The sequence below is a fragment of the Cupressus sempervirens genome, chromosome 3 (genome assembly GCF_028749045.1).
Source record: "Cupressus sempervirens isolate cs-2001-9-10 chromosome 3, ASM2874904v1, whole genome shotgun sequence".
NCBI classification, from domain to species: Eukaryota; Viridiplantae; Streptophyta; class Pinopsida; order Cupressales; family Cupressaceae; genus Cupressus; species Cupressus sempervirens.
This window is the reverse complement of record NC_143120.1, coordinates 876,069,371-876,089,525: the sequence shown is the minus strand read 5'-3', so window position 1 is coordinate 876,089,525 and position 20,155 is coordinate 876,069,371. Positions and strand designations below refer to the sequence as shown.

At 36.1% G+C, this 20,155-nt stretch overlaps 1 protein-coding gene across 1 annotated transcript in view; it reads left to right on the top strand.

Annotated features, from left to right (window-relative positions):
- The window catches only part of MSH7 (MUTS homolog 7), a 51,625-nt gene that overhangs the window by 5,344 nt on the left and 26,126 nt on the right, over positions 1–20,155 (top strand). Inside the window, exons 2-3 of the mRNA XM_089822266.1 lie at positions 988–1,438; positions 2,268–2,363. Of these exons, the coding sequence (XP_089678392.1) occupies positions 988–1,438; positions 2,268–2,363 (547 nt within the window). The remainder of the gene's footprint in view (positions 1–987; positions 1,439–2,267; positions 2,364–20,155) is intronic.

The window sequence follows — 20,155 nt, the reverse complement described above, 5'->3', positions numbered from 1 at the left end:
TCATTTCCTTACAGGGATTGCGACATTGCATAATTAGCATAAATGTTTTATGTGCAAAATGACCTATCTCTTAATAATGTTTGAATATACAGTGAACGGCCATGAGATTCATAAAATTCATTAATCAAAATATAAATAGTTAGCCTTTTTTGGTACAATATTTGAACCTGTATTGCTTTACTTATTCTTGGAACCATAGATCAACTTATTGCCGATATGTAGGCAATAAGTTTTCTTGACGTGACAAGTTCAACCAGCTAATAATTTTGCTACAAGATATCACCCCAAAATATCCCCTATAAATTGGCAACTTATCACCAACTTATCCTCAGACTTGGCAAGATGAGGAAGGAACACTCAAACCCTGGGAACACTCAAATCCCAAGTACTTATCCACTTGAGGATGCGATTTTGTATCCTATTTGCATTTATGTATACCTAGATCAGCTTGTTTGGTTTCTTTACACATTTACTGACTCATTAGATGCATCTCCTTATTGAATTTTGCAAAAAAAAACCATTTTTTAAATTGAACGATTTTTTAAGTTCCTGATATTTTCCAGATTTATCTCCAATAATTGCAATTTTTTTTTGCCCTCGGCGATATAATGATAAGTTGAACTATGCTTGGAACATTGGGGGCTTTGAAGACCATACTCCGTTCTTCTAAGCAAGGGAAAACATGTAGCAGATCAAATGAGCTCTTTCATAAATACAAGTGACATTTTAATTTGTTACATGCTTCTACACATCGCAACAAAAATAATAATTGATTATAGTAAAAATCTGTTGTAGGTTCATGGAATATGCTTTAGCTTTTATGATAACTTATCAAAGTTTTACATGTGAGAATTTCTTGGCATGTTTTATACAGTAGGCATTTCTGTTGGCTGTCTGCATGCTCCAGGGATCGATTTACTTTGTCATCTTGATTCCTTGAAACTATTTTCTCATGGTAGCATCTGATATTGTTTGCTTCTTCTGCAGGAAGCATGAATTACATGCTTATGAACAAACATTTGAAGATCGGTTAATGGCTGTGCAGAATGATGCAGAAGCAGGTTGTGATTGGCCAGATACACCTGCTGTGAAACCTTTTATACCTAGAATCAAAAGGATTCTTGAAGATGATTTAGAAGTTACCAGGTGTCAGGACCTTTTACCTGATTCAGATTCTAACAAAAGAAGAAAACTAATTGAAATTTTGGGGGAAGATGGGCTGAAGCAAGGGGGAGCCTGGGAAAAATCAAAATCGAAATTTGAATTTCTTGATCCTTCAGTCATAAGGGATGCCAAACTACGGAGGCCAAGTGATCCTTTGTATGATAAAAGAACTCTGCATATTCCCAAAGATGTTTTAGTCAAAATGTCAGCATCTCAAAAACAATACTGGACAACAAAATGTCAGTATATGGACACTATACTATTTTTTAAAGTGGTAAGTGGTTTGTCAGCATACCTACTGATGTTGTTATATTGCGGTGATTCTGTCATATCTTTGCACAGAACTACCGTTTTTAGATTCCTGGTAACAATATAGGATCCATTCATTTTTGTTTGTTTTTAAGGTGTTTGCTCACACCATTCCTCTCTTTTGTTTTATGTTTAATTGTATATGAAATATTTATTTTGGGCATTAGTATAGCAGATTGCTGGTTGGTTGTGAAAATATTAATTTTCTATATGGTTGGGACCTCTTTTTATATTGCTATATGCAAACTCAAGTATATCAAGGATGATATTTTTTTTTGTTATTTGCCCACTTAGTTGTTCTAGTTTGATATCTATAATGATGCCTTTGATAATTTTATGTACATTTTATTTTACATCATACGTTGCTTGATCTAAATAGAGAAATATGTTTTCTGGAGGTGTTTCATATTAGACTTAGATGTATGTTTCTCATTGCTACAATGAGAGTTTTTGTACTGATATGCATTCTCTGTTCTGCATAATTGGGAGAAATCAAATCTTTAGAGAATAATCAATTAATATCAAATGAAATATATAATGTTGAATTTTTTATTATAATTGTTTGTGATAAATATCTGAAAGTTCAAGAGAAACATATAGTTTAATCTATTGAAGCTTGTAATTTCATGCGTCAGATCACAGAAGTAATTTGATGCTTTTATTTTCATGGTTAATAGATTAGAAACAATCAACTCTATGATGTGTATCATTGCCCCTTGGATCTAATAATTAGCAGGTGATCGTTTAATTGTACCAATTGTTCTGGCTTAATATCTTAATGCATGCTTGTACAGGGCAAGTTTTATGAGCTCTATGAGGTGGATGCAGAGATTGGACAGAAAGAGTTCGACTGGAAAATGACTATTAGTGGTGTTGGCAAGTGTAGACAGGTAATACTGCAGAATTAGCAATTATAAACCTTAAAAAAAACTTGAGAACTGTTTTTAAGCTGCTAAATCAACATTATATCTTGAGAACTGTTTTTAAGCTGTTAAATCAACATTATATTGTTTTATTGTAGCACATTTGTATTTATTTCTTTTTGGAATAGGAGATCAATCTACAACGACAATTTGTGTTAACACAATATCAGTTATTATTCAGAAGTAAATTTCTCAGCTTTATTATTTATTATTTTTTGATAATTCAAAGGGAGGGTATATCTTTGAGGACTCTCATCTCATTCTAGCTGAGAACAACCCTGCAATCTGCAATTTGGATAGAAACAAAACTTTTTGCTGCTTTTATGAACCTTCAACTCTCCTTCAAAATATCAAATCACCCATTAGAAAGGGCAAAGTCTAGTTTTAAATGTTATACATTCATTATCAAATATAATTACTGAACTGTGCTGTGAATGTTTGACAAGATATCAGAGTGTTAATATTCAGTAAGTCCTGATGAGGACTTCCAATTACCAAAACTTAGCAAGTTTCAATGAGGACTTGCATAACCAAGTCTAAGATTCGTTGTGTATGTAGCTTCAACTCACATTCTTAGCATAGTCTGGCAGAAAATAGTCACATGTTTCAGTACTTTGTGTGTCCTGGCTGGCCGAATCTTCTCATCATGGAAAGAAAAGAAATTCAACTCAAACAGTTTAAAAAAACTTTCAAAAATATTATTTTGATTTTTACCCATATTTGTAATTTCCCAGTTTTGCTTATTTTTGTGCTTCTTTCTTTGCCAAGTCCAAGTCAGAAAACAAGTTGCATAGTTTTTGTCAAGTCGAAGTTTCAATGCTATGCAAAATATACACTTAGATAAAAAAACAACTTTCGTATATTCTGTCCCTGAAAATCTTCTCCACACCAAACTGAAACATAATAACATACTGACAAAAATAAGACTACTAACTAGGAATGCTGAACGATATAATAGTGGAAGGAATTTATGAAGCAAGAGAGGCAGCAGAAATCATTTTCCAACAAAAGCTGTCATGTTTATTTCTCTTTGCTGGCTGGAGACAACTTATTAAATGTCTATTCAAACAGCCATAGACATCTAGAAATAGAAGCTACACTTTTTTTGAAAGGTATTGCTCTTAATCAAACAGTGAGAGTGAAGGAGTCTCAATTACACTTATGACAGGCAAATAAAGCAGTCATCCAATATGTTCAGATATGACTAACATCTTTTTATATACTTTTTATAGTGGAATGATATGCTACTTAAGGATCCTTGAAATCCTTGAAGCATAATACCCCAAGACTGTCTCTAGCATTTGAAACTACAATAGTTTGTGTTGTCCTAGGGCCTTGTACGCATTGACCTTGTCACTTTTTTCCCACTGTACCAATCATATTCTTTACCTTTTTCTTGCCATGTGGCTTAATTGGCTTGAAAATTGACCGTTTCTGGGTACAATTCACTTTGGATTTGATTACATATGGAATTGATTATGGCTTGTACAAGGCTTGATTTGGAGCTGTTGGATTCACCTGGAAACACTGCAGCCTGAACTTGGGTGATTTCGAGGCTGATATGGTAAATCTAGAAAGACTCCATAATGAGTACAGAAGTTAATGAAGGTTCCAACGCATTTTACGAGTCTTCAACCAAGGAATCTTAACGAGTATTGGGCAATACTAAACACTATGCCCACAATTTTCTAAGGGTGGAGATTGTGAGAATTACATTTGTACATGGGTGATTATGGCATTTATCAATTGCAAATGTTTGGGCAGGGTATTTTGGGGTTGAAAACTTATTGAGATCTCACGCCATTTGCATGTTCCTATGCTTGTTCAAGTTTCGGGGATAGGGTAGAAGAGGTTGGGGAGACATGTTTGCAGCATGGGGGTATTTTTAGGCCATCTTTTGGGAACGGCTATTAAGAAATAGGGTAATATTTTAACAAATAGAAAAATTGTGATATTGCTATCTGGATTCAACTGTTTTTGAGTCAAACTCATTGATCCGTGTTTCATTAGTAGTGGCTCACAACAAACCCATCTCTCGTGAGAATAAATGGAACACTTAGCACTCATTGGATCTAGGTGATGCTCACAGAGGTGAAGCACTGGGACTTCCTGGGAGATCAACCATCCCTGTACTACTCCAGCTTGAGCGCGCTTAACTACGGAGTTTGTTGACTTGCTGTGGAAAATATCTCCTACTTATAAATAGAGGAATGTCAAATATTTATATTATAACACTGATAAAGCATTCATCAAAGACATTGTAGAAGCTTAATACATAACATTAGACTTGAATTGAAATTTTACATTAGAATTTACAAACATTTTTTTTTTCTATTGAGAATGATATAAGGAGCATTTACGTCAGTTATGGAGTATCATACACAAGTGTTCACCATTACAAAATCATATGCTTCTGATAAGGAGATCAGTCTACAAGGAATTGTAGTAACTAGCTAATACAAAATTAGAGAGGATTACTATATATGTATCAAGATTCAACTATCACTGGTTAGATTTCGTTGTCCTCGTGGTCCTTCCATGCTGACCATCCATTGCTTCCTCCCATCCACTTCAAGATCTTATCATTCTGGATGAAATGACAAACAAATTAACAAAATTCAAATGTTTTGATTCTCAATGTGCTTACATATTATATAAAATTTATAACAAAATGCCCAAAGGCTACAAGTTTTGACCATGAGATGACATAAACATAGAAAATATATGGATTTCCCTAATTAGCAGATGCAAAATCAAAATTGAAGCTTGAGTTTGAGGCACAACTTTTAGGCAATGGAACCCCAGCTGATCCCTCGTAATCAATTTGTATAGCATCTTTGGGATCAACATCCCTATGTAAGATTGGAGTCCAACGATATTTAAGAGTTTCATTTTGCATCCAAAACAAAAATATTTCTCAGCTCTGCCTGTAGCAGCGAATTCCGACCACAGAGACAGTGATCTTATCTATATTTGACATAGCCACATACTCTATGTATAGGCAGCAAGTACACCTGTAGCGGGCAGCAGATTATCTTGGGGTGAGATGGGTTGTCATTGGCAATGAAGTTTCAGTTTGAGGCAGCAGGAAGGAGTAATAAGTCTGACCTAGGAAAGAAACAATTCCATTAACTCAAGACATCAAATTTGAGGAAAAAGGGCGTGTTACTCTTGAAATCTGAGATGAGGAAGGTAATAAGGGTAAAACCTGGGATTTGTTTGATTAAAGGGATTCAGTTATTTCCAGATTTCTAGCTGTCAGACCAAGTGTATTTTAAAAATCCATTCTTGCTGAATGCTTTTGTTTCATGAAAATTTCAAGGCCTATTTCATGTTTGCTTGTTGCTTAATTAGCTTTATACAATCTCTCCTCTTGTTCTGCAAGGTCAATTTCGAAGGAAGAGAGGTTCGAAAGCTAGGAGATGCTCAAGACTCCCAAGTAGATGCTATAGGAAGACTAGATCAAGCCTGTGTTAGCATGAATGCTGATAATATTCCTAAAGGGGAGATTGTTAGCATGTTTGGAGAGATGATTGAGTGCTCATGTGTTGCATGCATGACTTGGTTTGTCATTGATGTCAATATATTGCCTTTTTGGACAAAACAGTCAGAGCTGCAGAGAGTTTTGTTTAGTGCAGTCAGAGGATGCAGAGTTATGTTCAGCGGGGTTAGCAAACTATTTTTGGATATGACTTTATGATGTATCTAAGTGCCGAAATAAATATGAGGATTTGAGTTAGTGACAACAGCTTTTCGGAAGATTGGTTGCAAGTCGGTGTAAAGGAAATTGTATGCTGATGTTTGAGTTGTATCTTTTCAATGAGGCTAACACTCATTTTGTGGGCTTGGATTTTGGTCAGAGACATGTTCGTGGTTATGTTTTTGAGGTAGCAGAACTGGTTGATCATTCCGTGAAGGTTGTGGAAGTGTAACATGTCGTATGTTCATTGTCAGGCCGACTGTGTTATATAATTGATGAAGTATGTATTGTAGTGTGTGGAGCTTAAGTGTAATATCTTATGATGGTCCTATATTACGCATTGTACATTGGGGAAGCCTCAAGGCCAACTCAATTAGTTGTTTTAGGACTATATAAAGGAAAGGTGTTTTCCTTGGTTGTAAGTGTGACTGTGCATCTCATTGTGAAATTGTGAATGTATGTGAACTTGATGAGATCGCAACAGAGGATGATGTATTGAGAACTTCAAGAAAACTGTAATGGCAAGATATAATTCTGAAGCATTTTGGACAGTGGGTTTAGTTGACTTCTTATGAGCTCCTAATAGGGTTGAAGCAACTCCTAACAGGGATGAAATCTTCTAGCTGGGATTCAAAATCTCCTAACAGGGACTATATGTACTGATTGTATTTGATTGAGTCCTAGCAGGGTATTATCCTTTCACAAGGAACTTTTTATATTAGTACATCATCTTGTTGGCATCGTTCCCGCTAGGTTTTACCTTTGATCAAGGGTTTCCCTAGTTAACATATCTTGTGTCATTGTGCATGGTTAACATGTTGTGGTTGTTGTATCTATTGCTTATATGTTTAAGTTTTGATAAACCTTATTTAAATTGCATAACTGATTCACCCTCCCTTCTTAGTTATATTGGTGGACTTTACTTTCTAACAACCTGTGGATTCCAAATGAGAGGAGAGAATTCAACATGAAGTCACCCAACGACCAATCTATATCAAGCTTAGTTACATGAGAACTTGAAGAAGTTCAATTGAGTTTACAACTCAAAATGCAATTTCAAGTGTGAAAAGGAAGATTAGAATGTTCAAGTCCAATTTAGGTCATGAGGAAAACTTTCAGAGGATGAAGAAGATTCATGAGATGAAGCCATGAGGAAGATTGAGCCATTGCAATCATCGTTAAGGAGTTGATAGTTTCATAAGAGTTAATTGAAGTTCGAAGGTTGAGTACCAAGAGATTCCTTCATCCAGAGATACTTTTTGACAATCGAGTAAGAAATATTTGTAGTTTTAACATATACAATCTAGAAGCCAAGATTCAAAGCACATTTTCTCAAATAGATCAATAGGATGAGGTTGATGAGGTGACACCTAGCTGCCTTCTCCAATTAGAAAATTCCAGATTCAAGCACATTCAATCATATAATATGAAATGTCTAATTTTCTCATTGGTTAACAAAATCACTGTAATTTCCTTATTGGCCCATGAATTGTTGCCTTCAGGTAATTGGTTGATATTCTTGCAACCCTAATTAGGGTTTGTAGGGAGAAATCGTGGCCTTCAATATGGAATTGATCTTGGCCCTTCATTGTAATTGAACACCTATAAAAGGCCAAGGCCTTTTCATTTGTAACTGATTAGATCGGGAAATATAATCTTAGAAGTTTAGATTAGAGAAGTAGAAGTAGGTTAGCTAAGCTAGAGACTTGATCAAATTGTTGCTATGACGTTATCAAAGTAATGGATAATTCATTGTTGGTTCTTCATGGTGGATTACTTAATATTGCTTTCAAGTGTTGCATGGTTTTGTCAATCTTTCACCTAGAGTAGATTTCTTTTCATGAAGTAGTTTAGTTGGATGAAAGTAGTTGTGGATGTTCACTTGCATGACTCGAATAATTTGGGCCACTAGCCCCTTGCTGATGGTAGCAGTGCCTTGTATGCTAAGCTGATGATTGAATGAACTTAACTTCAATTGATATTCAATCTTTAGTTTGCATCCATCTAATGGGATTGATGAGGAGTTTGAGTGTTCCTTAGAAGCTTGCACTAGGTGGGTGGAGTCACTGATTAAGCTACATCTGCTAAATTTATGTCCATCCATGATTTGTTGCATTCATAGTTATGAGCAGACGTATAACTTTAAGTTGAAGTGGAAATTGGAAAATCAAAAACTATATTTTCATTGCACATTATGAAGCCAAGTCTTTAGAAATGCAAGAGTTACTATTTAGTGAATGCATAGCGTAAGTCCCCTAAGTGATAAGCAACAACTCACATTATTTCATTGAGCGAGTATCTACAATTGAAGGAACCTTGAATTCATTTCATTATCTTACTTTGAAAGCGTGGCATGAGAGACAACCTTATATCAAGAGAGGATTGAGTATTTGATGTTTCACTTTGAAACATTGAGTGTTTGATTTTTTATGTCGTAGTGGAGGAAAACTCACACCAGTAGGGGGCGAGATTTCTCGTTTATTTCCCTTTCTCATTTTCTAAGGATCTACTTTCCTCAATATAGTGGCATTTGTTTATCATGTGAAATTCTTTCATTCTAAAGAATTGTTCAGTTTGATTCAGGATTCTCTCTTATACAAAAGGTTTGAGTCCTTGATCATAACCTCTTCTTTATTTGTAAAACTTTGTTCGTCTTGCACTCAAAGTATGTCATCCTTCATCAAGAGTCCATTTTTCACCTAGCATTAGGGGGCTAAAAGGGTGCATTCTTGTTCTCTTCCCCTCTTTGTCTTGAAGACATTATCTTTGTTCAAGAACTCCTCTTGAAGGCATCTTGCAACCAAGATCTCTTCCATTCAAGGGTCTCTTCACACAAGTAGAACATTATTTCATGATTATCTATTTTCTTAGCACATAAGAGTCAACACTATTAGTTGAGTATGTGGCATACATTGTTGCTTTCAGGATATCTTGTTGTTGTTGGAGGTATGTATCCTTGATTCTCTTTCCTTATGATGTCTCCTAAGTTGCTATCATAAGGAGTATACATAAACCTACCTTGTACATTATATGCAACATATTGTTTATCGATCCCTAAGGAGACAATGATTTCCTTAACCATGATTGTTTTCATGGATCCACGAGGCTGATCCCTAAGCCACCCCAGTGCACAAACCATTTTCAACGTCGATCCAGTGTGCAAATTTTTCAAGGTAGAGTTGACTAGCATAACACTGTTTGCTGGACCATTAGTTCACCTTTCTTTGTCTCTTTGAGATGAGTGAAACTTGTTAAAGTTTCCAACCAGAAATGAAGTTAAACAACAAAACAAAATAATGCACAATAAGACACAAAGAATTATATAGGGAAAACTCTTCGACTCAAGGGAGAAAAACCCAGCCACAATATATCACTTATATATATATAATGAATGTGTAAAAGACTGATTTAGAAGTTGCCCAAACACAAGCCAAAACTAAAGTGATGATAATAGCATGTATCGATACGCAAACAATAATAAATTCCTTTGTTGGTCTTCTTGAAAAAAAAAGATATCAAACTATCATCATATGAATTTCTCATAAAAGAATATATTAAATTGTCTTGACCCTTCATTGTCTTGTGATTATGAAGTGAAGACAATTCATTGTCTCGACCCTTCATTGCTTTGATGTTACAAAGAAGATTATGTGTTGAGTTGGCTTTAACATTATATTTATTTATTTTGAATATAGGAGAGAAAGATGACTCCCACAGCTATAACATCGACACTTCTTAGTGTGGGCAGCGAAATAAGTAGCAATGTCTTTTCAGGTGACTCCTGAAACAAGAACACCACACTAACACTAACAATTCACAATTTTTTTAGTGGCAAGTCCATACACTTGGCAAATTTTGTCACAAAGATTCCAATAAACTACATGCAGTCTCATTAGTAAGCTCGATGATAAAGGAGCATATAACAAATCATAGTCTGTGATAGCCATCGACTTATCAAAAATTACAACTTCTAATTTGTAATATCAATTTAATAATATGATATTATTTGAAAGCGCTTAGAAAATATATCAAGCTGTCATTGGCCCGTTGCTCGACATATGAAAGATCATGCCAAATCTTGTTAAACCACTCAAGAGTCAACATTAATGTTTCTCCAAGTCTATAAAATAAGTTAGCATTTCTCCTCCATGCACCTCTTCGAATCATTAATAAACTAGAAACACAAAAGGTATGAATGAGGAAGCAACATCTAGTAGTATGTAACACACACGAATGCACACACAATCTACTATAAATCACAAGTATAAACGCAAGACTACAAATGCGGATAGAGTAGAATATCATGTAGATTGTAATGTCAATCAAGGACAAGAAAGACCATGATAAAATCATAAAAGACCATGCAAAATGTAACTGTTAGAATAACACATGGACAACCTAATATAATGTATGCAGTCTCAACAGATGATACACCTTCTCAAGTGGGGCTAAGGCAGGATAACATGGTTAGATGCTCATGCAGAACAATGGAGATGCAATGTTTACAAAGAACAAATGAGAGATAACTCAAAATAACTTTACATTCATCAAGGTATTTAGAGGAAATACAAGTAAGAAATGGGAAGCACATGTATGTCAAAATGAGAATTCTATAGATTGCAACATAAAAGGTTTGAGATAATGCTCCTAGGGATACTATCTCAAGAAATTAATGAAATGATTTCAGAATGTGTTTTAAGTTGATAATCCTTGGACTAATGATATATTTTGTAGCGCATATACACAAAGTGTCAAAGCATTGATAAGGTACGTGAATGCTTAACATAGATAAGTTGTGGCTTGTAATAACCCCAATTGGTTATAACTTCGTGAAACACCAAATCCTTCTCAAATTCAATTGTTTGACATTTTGTCAAACACTTTGCAAGCAAGAGATATATTGCATATGTAAATTTTGATTGCTTTCTAAATGTCAAACTTTAATAAATATGCTTCCAAAGAACACATCAAACAACTAACAATGAAGATGCAATTGTTTTTGAACAACACTGATTATAGATAGGAAAATATGCATCTACATCAATAAGACATTAGGGCAACAAATTCTGATATAAATCAGATTACAATAGATTTTACAAACCCTACCAATGCCCTAAATATATATTCTCAAACAATGCAAAATGTAGTAGATAAAAACATAGAATTGCTCCAAAAACATGAATTTTCCTATAGCAAATCACTGTAGCAAATTCCAACTTATTCCTTACTCCACAAAGCTGGCCCTAGGCCACAAATTTGGCCCAATGAAAAGACTGATTTGTCTTCTCCAACAGTCGCAACCCTTCGAAAGATATCTCACCACCTCAGTTATGGAAATCAATGGGAGTGTTCGTTCCCAACAATCAATGAAACAACTGCAAAAACCCTTGGCTCCACAAGTTATTTGGAAGAGTAGAAAGCAACACATTCAATGCTCAACAATGAGACTGCCCTCTCTATTTATTCTTTTTCTTTACTCTTCTAGAAGGAAATAAAATATTATTTAATTGCACTCTTTAGAAGTTTCCCCCTTTCCAATACAATAATTAGTTATGCTTCTAGAAAATTAAATTAATTAAATATAAAGTCACTTTTGAATTTTAATTTATTTAATGACTTTATAAGAAATTAATTTAATCAATTTCTCATTATTTTTCCACTTAGCCTTTGGAGAACGTAAAGGCAAAAAACTCCATTGAGATGCTAAAAAGATGGGGACATTATAGTCCTCCCCTCTTGAAATTGCTTGTCCCCAAGCAATCTCAACTCTGGACGTTGCAAAATTTTTTCATTCTCCCAAGTGGCATCCTCTACTGATAGGTCCTTCTACTTCACCAAGTACTCCTTGATAGTACGTTTCCTCAAATTTCTCTCCCTGAACTCAATGATAGCCTCTAGTACTAAAACCAATTTCCCCTCATCGTCCAAGGGTGGAAGCACTGTAGAAGGAACAATCTAGTGTCCTAATGCCTTTTTGAGACGTGACACATGAAAAATATTATGGGCTCTGCTCTCTGCTAGTAAATCCAACTCGTAAGCCACCTCTCCAACTCTCCTTATCACCCTAAAAGGCCAATAATAACGTGGCTTAAGTTTTTCGGCACCACTCTTCTTGAGAGTGGATTGACGGTAAGGCTACAACATCAAATATACCATATCACCTACCTCAAAGGTCCGCTTAGTCCTCTTTTGATTAGCATAATGCTTCTGTTGATTCTGTGCCTTGGTGATGTTATCCTTAAGAGCCTTCACAATGTCCCAACTCTCCTGTAATAAGTCTCTAGCACTAGGCACTCTACTATCTGATAGCAACAGATCCATAAAACTAGGTACCTCATATCCATATAATGCCATGAATGGTGACATTTGGATAGACATGTGATAAGTGGAATTATAACAATGTTCACATAGATATATCCACTTAACCCAAGCCTTCTGTTGCCCTACTATGTAATTCTCGAGGTATCCCTCCACCCATTTGTTCACTATCTCTCTCTGACCATCTGTCTGGGGGTGGTAGCTAGTACTTAGAGTGAGTCCTGTCCCACAGAATTTGAACAACTTCTGCCAGAAGTGACTCATAAACCTGCTATCCCTGTCGTTGACAATGCTCCAAGGTAAACCATGCAACCTAAATACCTCTTTGAAGAATAAATATGCCACCTGTGTAGTAGTGTATGTAGTGCTGATTGGGAAGAAGTGGGCAAACCTTGTAAGCTGATCAACAACAACATATATACAGTCTTTACCCAGGGCTCTTGGCAGTCATGTGATGAAGTCCATGGATAAACACTCCCACTTCTTGTCAGGATCGAGAGTGGCTTAAGTAAGCCGACTAGGTAAGAGTGCTCTTGTTTATTCTATTGGCAAGTAGGACACTCTCTAACATATTGCAACACTTCATCTTTGAGCCCTTTCCACAAAAAATGCTCACGAATCTGTTGGTAGGTTTTGTAAAAGCCTGGATGCCTGCCATAGGTGAGTCATGATAAACTCTCAACACCATCCTCTTCACCTTTGACCTTGGCACTAAATAAATGTGCCCTTTATAAATGATGATCTCATTCACAAGGGTGAAATCATTACTCTGGATCAATCCATCTATGAATCCCGATGCCTCTGTATCCTTTGCATACTCTGCAAGGATCAAATGTCTCCAATCCTCTGGTATATCTGTCATCAAGCTCAAGTGGGGTCTTCGTGACAAGACATCTGCCACTACATTTTGTGTCCCCTTGAAATAGGTAATATCAAAATCATATGCCTGTAATTTACTTACCCATTTCTGTTGCTTGTCATTAAGATCTCGCTGCCCCAGGAAATGTTTCGGGCTATTGTGGTCGGTTTTTATGCTAAATTTGCTACCCACCAAACACTGCCTGAATTTGGCCAAAGCATGCATTATGGCCAACATTTCCTTATCATAAATGCTGAAGTTCGTCTCTGGCCCCCTAAGCTTCCTACTCTCATAAGCAATTGGGTGCTTATAGTGCATAAGAACCGCTCCAACACCTTCGCCAGATGCATCACAGTGCAACTCAAAAGGTTTGCTAAAATCTGGTAATGCTAGCACTGGACAATAAGTCATCAACTCCTTGAATTTATCAAAACACTCCCGTGCCTCAAGAGTCCATAAGAAAGCCCCCTTTCTCATCAAGCTCGTCAAGGGTGCTGCATGCTTGGAATACCCACTAACAAACCTTCTGTAGAACCTACACAATCCCAAAAATCTTCTCAACTGTGTCAGGTTTACTAGAGTAGGCCACTTAATAATAGCACGAATCTTTTCAGGATCCATGCGTACTCACTGAGCACTAATAATGTGACCCAGATATAATAACTCTGATAATTCCAATTCACATTTGGACTCCTTTGCATACAAGGACTCCTTGCTCAGAATGCTCAACACAGTGTCTAAGTGCCGCACATGCTCATCCCATGTCCTACTATACACCAGGATGTCATCAAAGAAGACTAACACCAATTTCCTCAACTGATGCTGAAAAACCCTGTTCATTGTGGACTTAAAAGTAGCTGGAGCATTAGTTAGCCCAAATGGCATAACGAAAAATTCAAAATGGCCACAATGACATCTAAATGCCGTCTTCTCTATATCCTGTTCTCTGACTCGGATCTGATGATAGCTTGATCTCAAATCAATTTTGGAGAAGAAACATGCTCCATGTAGCTCATCTAATAACTCATCAATCCGTGGGATGGGGTACTTATTTTTTATAGTTTTCTTATTCAAGACCCTGTAATCTATGCACATCCTAAGAGTTCCATCCTTCTTCTTCACCAAAACCATAGAACAAGCGAAAGGCGACTTACTTGGTCTAATGTGCCCCATAGCAAGTAGTTTCTTGATGATTTTCTCGATCTCATCCTTCAATCTCTAGGAATGCCTGTAGGGTATGATCATAATGGGTTTAACACCCTCCTCTAACTCAATAATATGCTCAATACCTCTATCTAGAGGTATACTTGGTGGTATTTCACTGAAAACCTTGTAGTGCTTGATTCTCAGTTTCCGTATGTCTGGTTGATATTCTGATTTTTGCTACCCTTGTGATGGCATTAAAGTGCAATGGGCTGCCCACTCAACCTGGTCATGTCTCAACAAGTTTTCCATGCGTTTGCAAGACATCATCCTAAACCCACTGTCACGAATGACCTTAAGTATATGGGTTTTCCCCTCTGATTGAAACTTCATCTTCATATCTCTCAAATTGAGAGTGAACTCCCCTATGTCATGTAACCAAGTCATACCCAAGACCAAATTTGCATCACCCATGTTAACAACATAAAAATCTGCTTTGAAATCAAAATTGTTGGCAGACCTATAATCTTCCTGTCACATTTGAGGATGTAGCCATCAACTACCCTCACTCTCAGACCCTCAAATTGCTTTGTGTATATCCCACGCCTCTCAATCAATTTGGAATCAATAAAATTGTGAGTAGCACTTGTATCAAGCAAAGTAATAACTTGTTGACCAGCCAATACCCCTCTCATCCTGAATGATCCCTCTTGTTGTACACTAGTGAGACGGGCCTCTTTAAGTCTACCCTCAATCATCTCATCACCTATATCATCTGTGCCTTTCTTTTTTTCAATTGATTCCTCATTTTCAGATTGTTGGACTGAATTTTCAGAATTAGAATCCTCATACTATGCCCACATAACCCTGTTTGCTTTCCCCTTTGGCCTCAAGGGATAGTCATGGTTTATGTCATAGGGTCCTTTGCAATAAAAACAAAGTTTTTTCTTCCTTAAATCATTCAATGTCTCTCTATCCAAATGAGCAAATGATTTATCTTTATTTTCAGCCTTTGTTTCATTCCTGTCAGATTTCTTGAAGAATGGTTTGTCTTTGCTAGATGATGCTCCCTTTGACTGAAATTTATTTACTAGGGTTGCTTTATTCCATACTTCTAGCCTTCTTAATCGCTTCATGCAAATTGAATGGATCAAAAGGTTTTTACAAAACCCTTCAGTGGTTAGGATAATCCCACTGTGAAAAAAACAACCAATCTCCTAGCTGATATATCTGGCATTATAACGGATAGCCTCTGAAAATCACTAATGAAATACTCCAATCCGCCTATTTGTCTCAACTGTGCCAACTCCTTGAAGTAGACATCTGGACCTTCTTATCAAACCTCTCTACCAACCTGTTCACGAAATCCTAATATGAAGTCACTTGGTTATATTGAAGGGTAACCATCCCATGGTACCACCAATCATGTGCAACTCCCTCTAAATGTAGCGTGGCATATTTTATTGCCTCCACTTCTGTCATAGGTCTTAGTGCTAAGAAGTTATCAAGCATGTGAATCCAAGCTTGCACTGTTATTTTGCTACTCCCATCAAATGTAGTCAAGGAAAGCTTCCCTATAGCCTGCTTTAATTCATTATCCTTGCCACAAGGTCTCCTATTTTGTCTGACTGCACGGTAGTGTTCTCTTCTTTAGTTCACAAACCTCTCAAAAGTCATTCTCTCTAGTACCTGCGGTGTCAGTAATTCCCATTCATCATTAGTAGTTATAAGGATATCTGCAAATGTCCCATCCTCAGCTTCCTTTGCTGGCTCCTATATTGGTTCCTCTCTAACAAACGTAGGACGTGTGGGCTTGTCTGCTGTTCTGGAAAGAGTTCTATGAGCTCTAGGTGATCCCACTGCACTCCTGTATCCCCATGTTCCTGATTCTATCTGTCTTGTGGGTTCATGCGCTCAACCATGGTGGTGAGTGCCTGCAAAGCTTGAGCCATTCGCTCTTGTCTTGTAACCATTGCTCTAAAAAATTCCCTTGTTTCCTGATCCTCATTCCTATTGTCTCTTGGTGGGCTATGCTCTTGCTTGTCACCCATGGTGTTTGGTTGCCTGTCAAAATCTTGTTCTCTGTCAAACAAAGCTTGCTTGCTAGTGGAAAATCTATGAGAGTCAACCCCAGGCGGCTGGATGTGATTGCTAAACCCTCAGGATGGCAGGATTTAGCTCTGATACCAATGTAATAAGCCAACAAGTTATAACTTCTTGGAACACTAAATCCTTCTCAAATTCAATTGTTTGACATTTTGTCAAACACTTTGCAAGCAAGAGATATATTGCATATGTAAATTCTGATTGGTTTCTAAATGCCAAACTTTAATAAATATGCTTCCAAAGAACACACCAAACAACTAACAACGAAGATGCAATTGTTTTTGAATAACACTGATTATAAATAGGAAAATATGCATCTACATCAATAAGACATTAGGGCAACAAATTCTGATATAAATTAGATTACAATAGATTTTACAAACCCTACCAATGCCCTAAATATCTATTCTCAAACAATGCAAAATGTATTAGATAAAAACATGGAATTGCTCCAAAAACATGAATTTTCTTGTAGCAAATCATTGTAGCAAATTCCAACTTATTCCTTACTCCACAAAGCCTCTAGGCCACAAATTTGGCACAATGAAAGACTGATTTGTCTTCTCCAACAGTCGCAACCCTTTGGAAGATATCTCACCACTTCAGTTATGCAAGTGAATGAGAGTGTTCGTTCCCAATGATCAATGTAACAACTGCAGAAACCCTTGGCTCCACAAGTTATTTGGAAGAGTAGAAAGCAACACATTCGATGCTCAACAATGAGGCTGCCCTCCCTATTTATTCTTTTCCTTCACCCTTTTGGAAGGAAATAAAATATAATTTAATTGCACTCTTTAGAACCTTCCCCCTTTCCAATACAATAATTAGTCTTGCTTCTAGAAAATTATATTAATTAAATATAAAGTCAACTTATAATTTTAATTTATTTAATGACTATAAGAAATTAATTTAATCAATTTCTCCTTATTTCTCCACTTAGCCTTCGAAGAACATAAAGGCTAAGAACTCTATTGAGATGCTAAAAAGATGGGGACATTACATGGCTTGAAGAAGTGCACACTAGACAATACAAACTATTAACAATGCATGTGGGAATAGCTAAATATTATGCGAAGGACATCAAATGAAATCTTGGACAAATCTTCATGTAATCTGCCGAAATAATTTTTCAAACACACATCTGCAAACCGAAAGTATTAAAAAATTAAACAAACACCATGTGCTCATTAGAAACTTGCAAACATTTGCAATAATCAAGCGAAAATAGAAGGGCAAAATCTATCCCACTGGGTGTGTGAGATGTAGATGAGGGAAATGAGGATTTATCTTTTTAAATCCTTCCAACAGCCAACAATGGAAATACCTTATTTCTTTGCATAAACCTCACTCTGATACCTTGTTAATGTTTCAAATTAGAAATGAAGATAAGAGACAAAACAAAATAAAGCACAACAAGATAAAATTATCTTGAGAAAACCCTCCAACTTGAGGGAGAAAAACCCAACCACAAATATATATATATAATGAATGTGCAGAAGATTGATTTACAATTTGCCTAAACACAATGCAAAAATAAAGTGACTATAATAACACCTATCAATATGTAGACAATAATAATTTCATTTGTTGATCTTCTTGAAACAAAAGTTATCAATCTATCATCATATGAATTCCTTATGGAAGATAATAAAATTGATATGTTGATCATTGTCTTGCCATTACAAAGTGAAGACCCTTCCTTGCCTCGACATTGCAAAGAAGATGATGTTATGTGTTAAATTGGCTTCAATAATATGTTCTCCTTTCTTTCTCTCTATGAGATGAGTGGAACTAGCATAACACAACCTTGTAGCCTTTCTAGTCATTTCCTTCTTCTCTTCCCATGAATCAACTAGCGTAACACAACTTGCTAGATTGTCAAATTTGTGGTCTCTCTTGTTAAAACTTGAGCCTAGAAAATAAAGATAATAAACAACAATAAAAATCATAAAATAGAAACAAAGAACACCAAAAGATATCCTGGGAAAATCCTTCTAGAATGAAGGGAAAAACCCAACCACACAACAAAATTATTTGATTGATCATAAAATATTCAAGTGCACAATGCTATCGCTAGATGCAATATATATATATATATATATATATATATATATATATATATATATATATATATATATATATATATATATAGAACTTAAGGAGACTCTTCACATTCCAACCGAAGGTCTCTTGAATTTCCCATAATATAACTCTTTATTTTAAATACAACTCTACGTATTTCCATTCCTTAATGCATGTTGAATGACACATGTCATTATATTTAATATTATAATTTAAACATAAGTGTCCTTTTCAGCTAAGGGAGACAATAATGCTTATAACGTCCATATTTCTAGAGATAAAGATCTCTATCGCAGCTACAATCTTGAACATCTCTCTCTTTCCATGCTCTTCTGGCTATGCTAGTGGGTTAGATTGTGACGTTTTGTATCATCTTTGGCAATGCTTTTACCCTTACTATGTGATCACTTGTGTGCTTGCAATAGATTTCTAGATATGATATTAGTGGATGAGACATTTTTGATGGAGATTTCTTTCTCTAGTTGATATGGAGTTCTATTTTTTTGTCCTTTGACAAAGTCAATAGCATCTCTCTTCATTGTAGGCCAAAAGATTCCATCCTATGGATTTTCTTAGCTAGTGCTAACCCACTTAAATGTGACCCACAAATTCCGTCATGAATTTCGTATAAGGTAGTTTTTGATTCCTCACTCTCTAAACACCTAGCAGTGTTCCATCAAGACTATATCGACAATTACTAACCCCTTTTGTGTGTTGTGTCTCTTGTCTTTCTTTTCTTTTTCTTTTTGCTTTGTTTTGGTGCCCTTGTGCATGGATATTGAGTTAAGATCCTTGGTTTGGGGGCTTACATAGTTGAACTTAATGTTGTCCATGATAATCTCTTTTTAATGGTCTTTCTTTGTCCATCTCTTCCTTTATCATGAGCATGAGCTTGTCTCACACTCTTACTAAAGTGGGGGCTAAATGTATTGTCCTAAGAAGTAAGCACTCAATTTGTGCTTCTTTTGGGGCCATTTTGTGCCTACTTTAGTGTGTTTCCTATGATAGGACCTCATATTGCACTTAAATGCATACTTAATTCAGATGTGGGTCCTTCTTCAATCTTGCTTTAACTTGAGGTTGGCTCTTACTTCTAGGCATGATTTTCCCATTTTCCATCCAATCCAATAGGCCATTTCCTCACCTAGAACCCATTCATTTGTTTTCTAATTTAAGGATCCGTCCTGACCTCGCAACAACTTGTATTTTCTCAACCCTCTTCTTATCACTTTCCTTGACCCCATGAAATTTGAGCTCATTTTAGCTAGGACTAGTTGACTAGTCGACTTGTCCTTTAAACAAGTCAACCAACCAACTTTTCCTAAGGGTTTTAGGCCCGAAATTTGCGTGGCACCTAATAATGGGGTTTTCCTCTGAGATTTAGGTTTGCAATAGATCGTGATTTGATTTGAGCCCCGAAATGGATGGAGTTCAGTATAAATGGACATCCCATCACCTCATTTGATCTATCCACAATTATGCCATCTACAATCGTGTAAGCAATCCATTATCAACAATTGTTTAGGCAAGTGCAACTCCAAGCAATCAAGC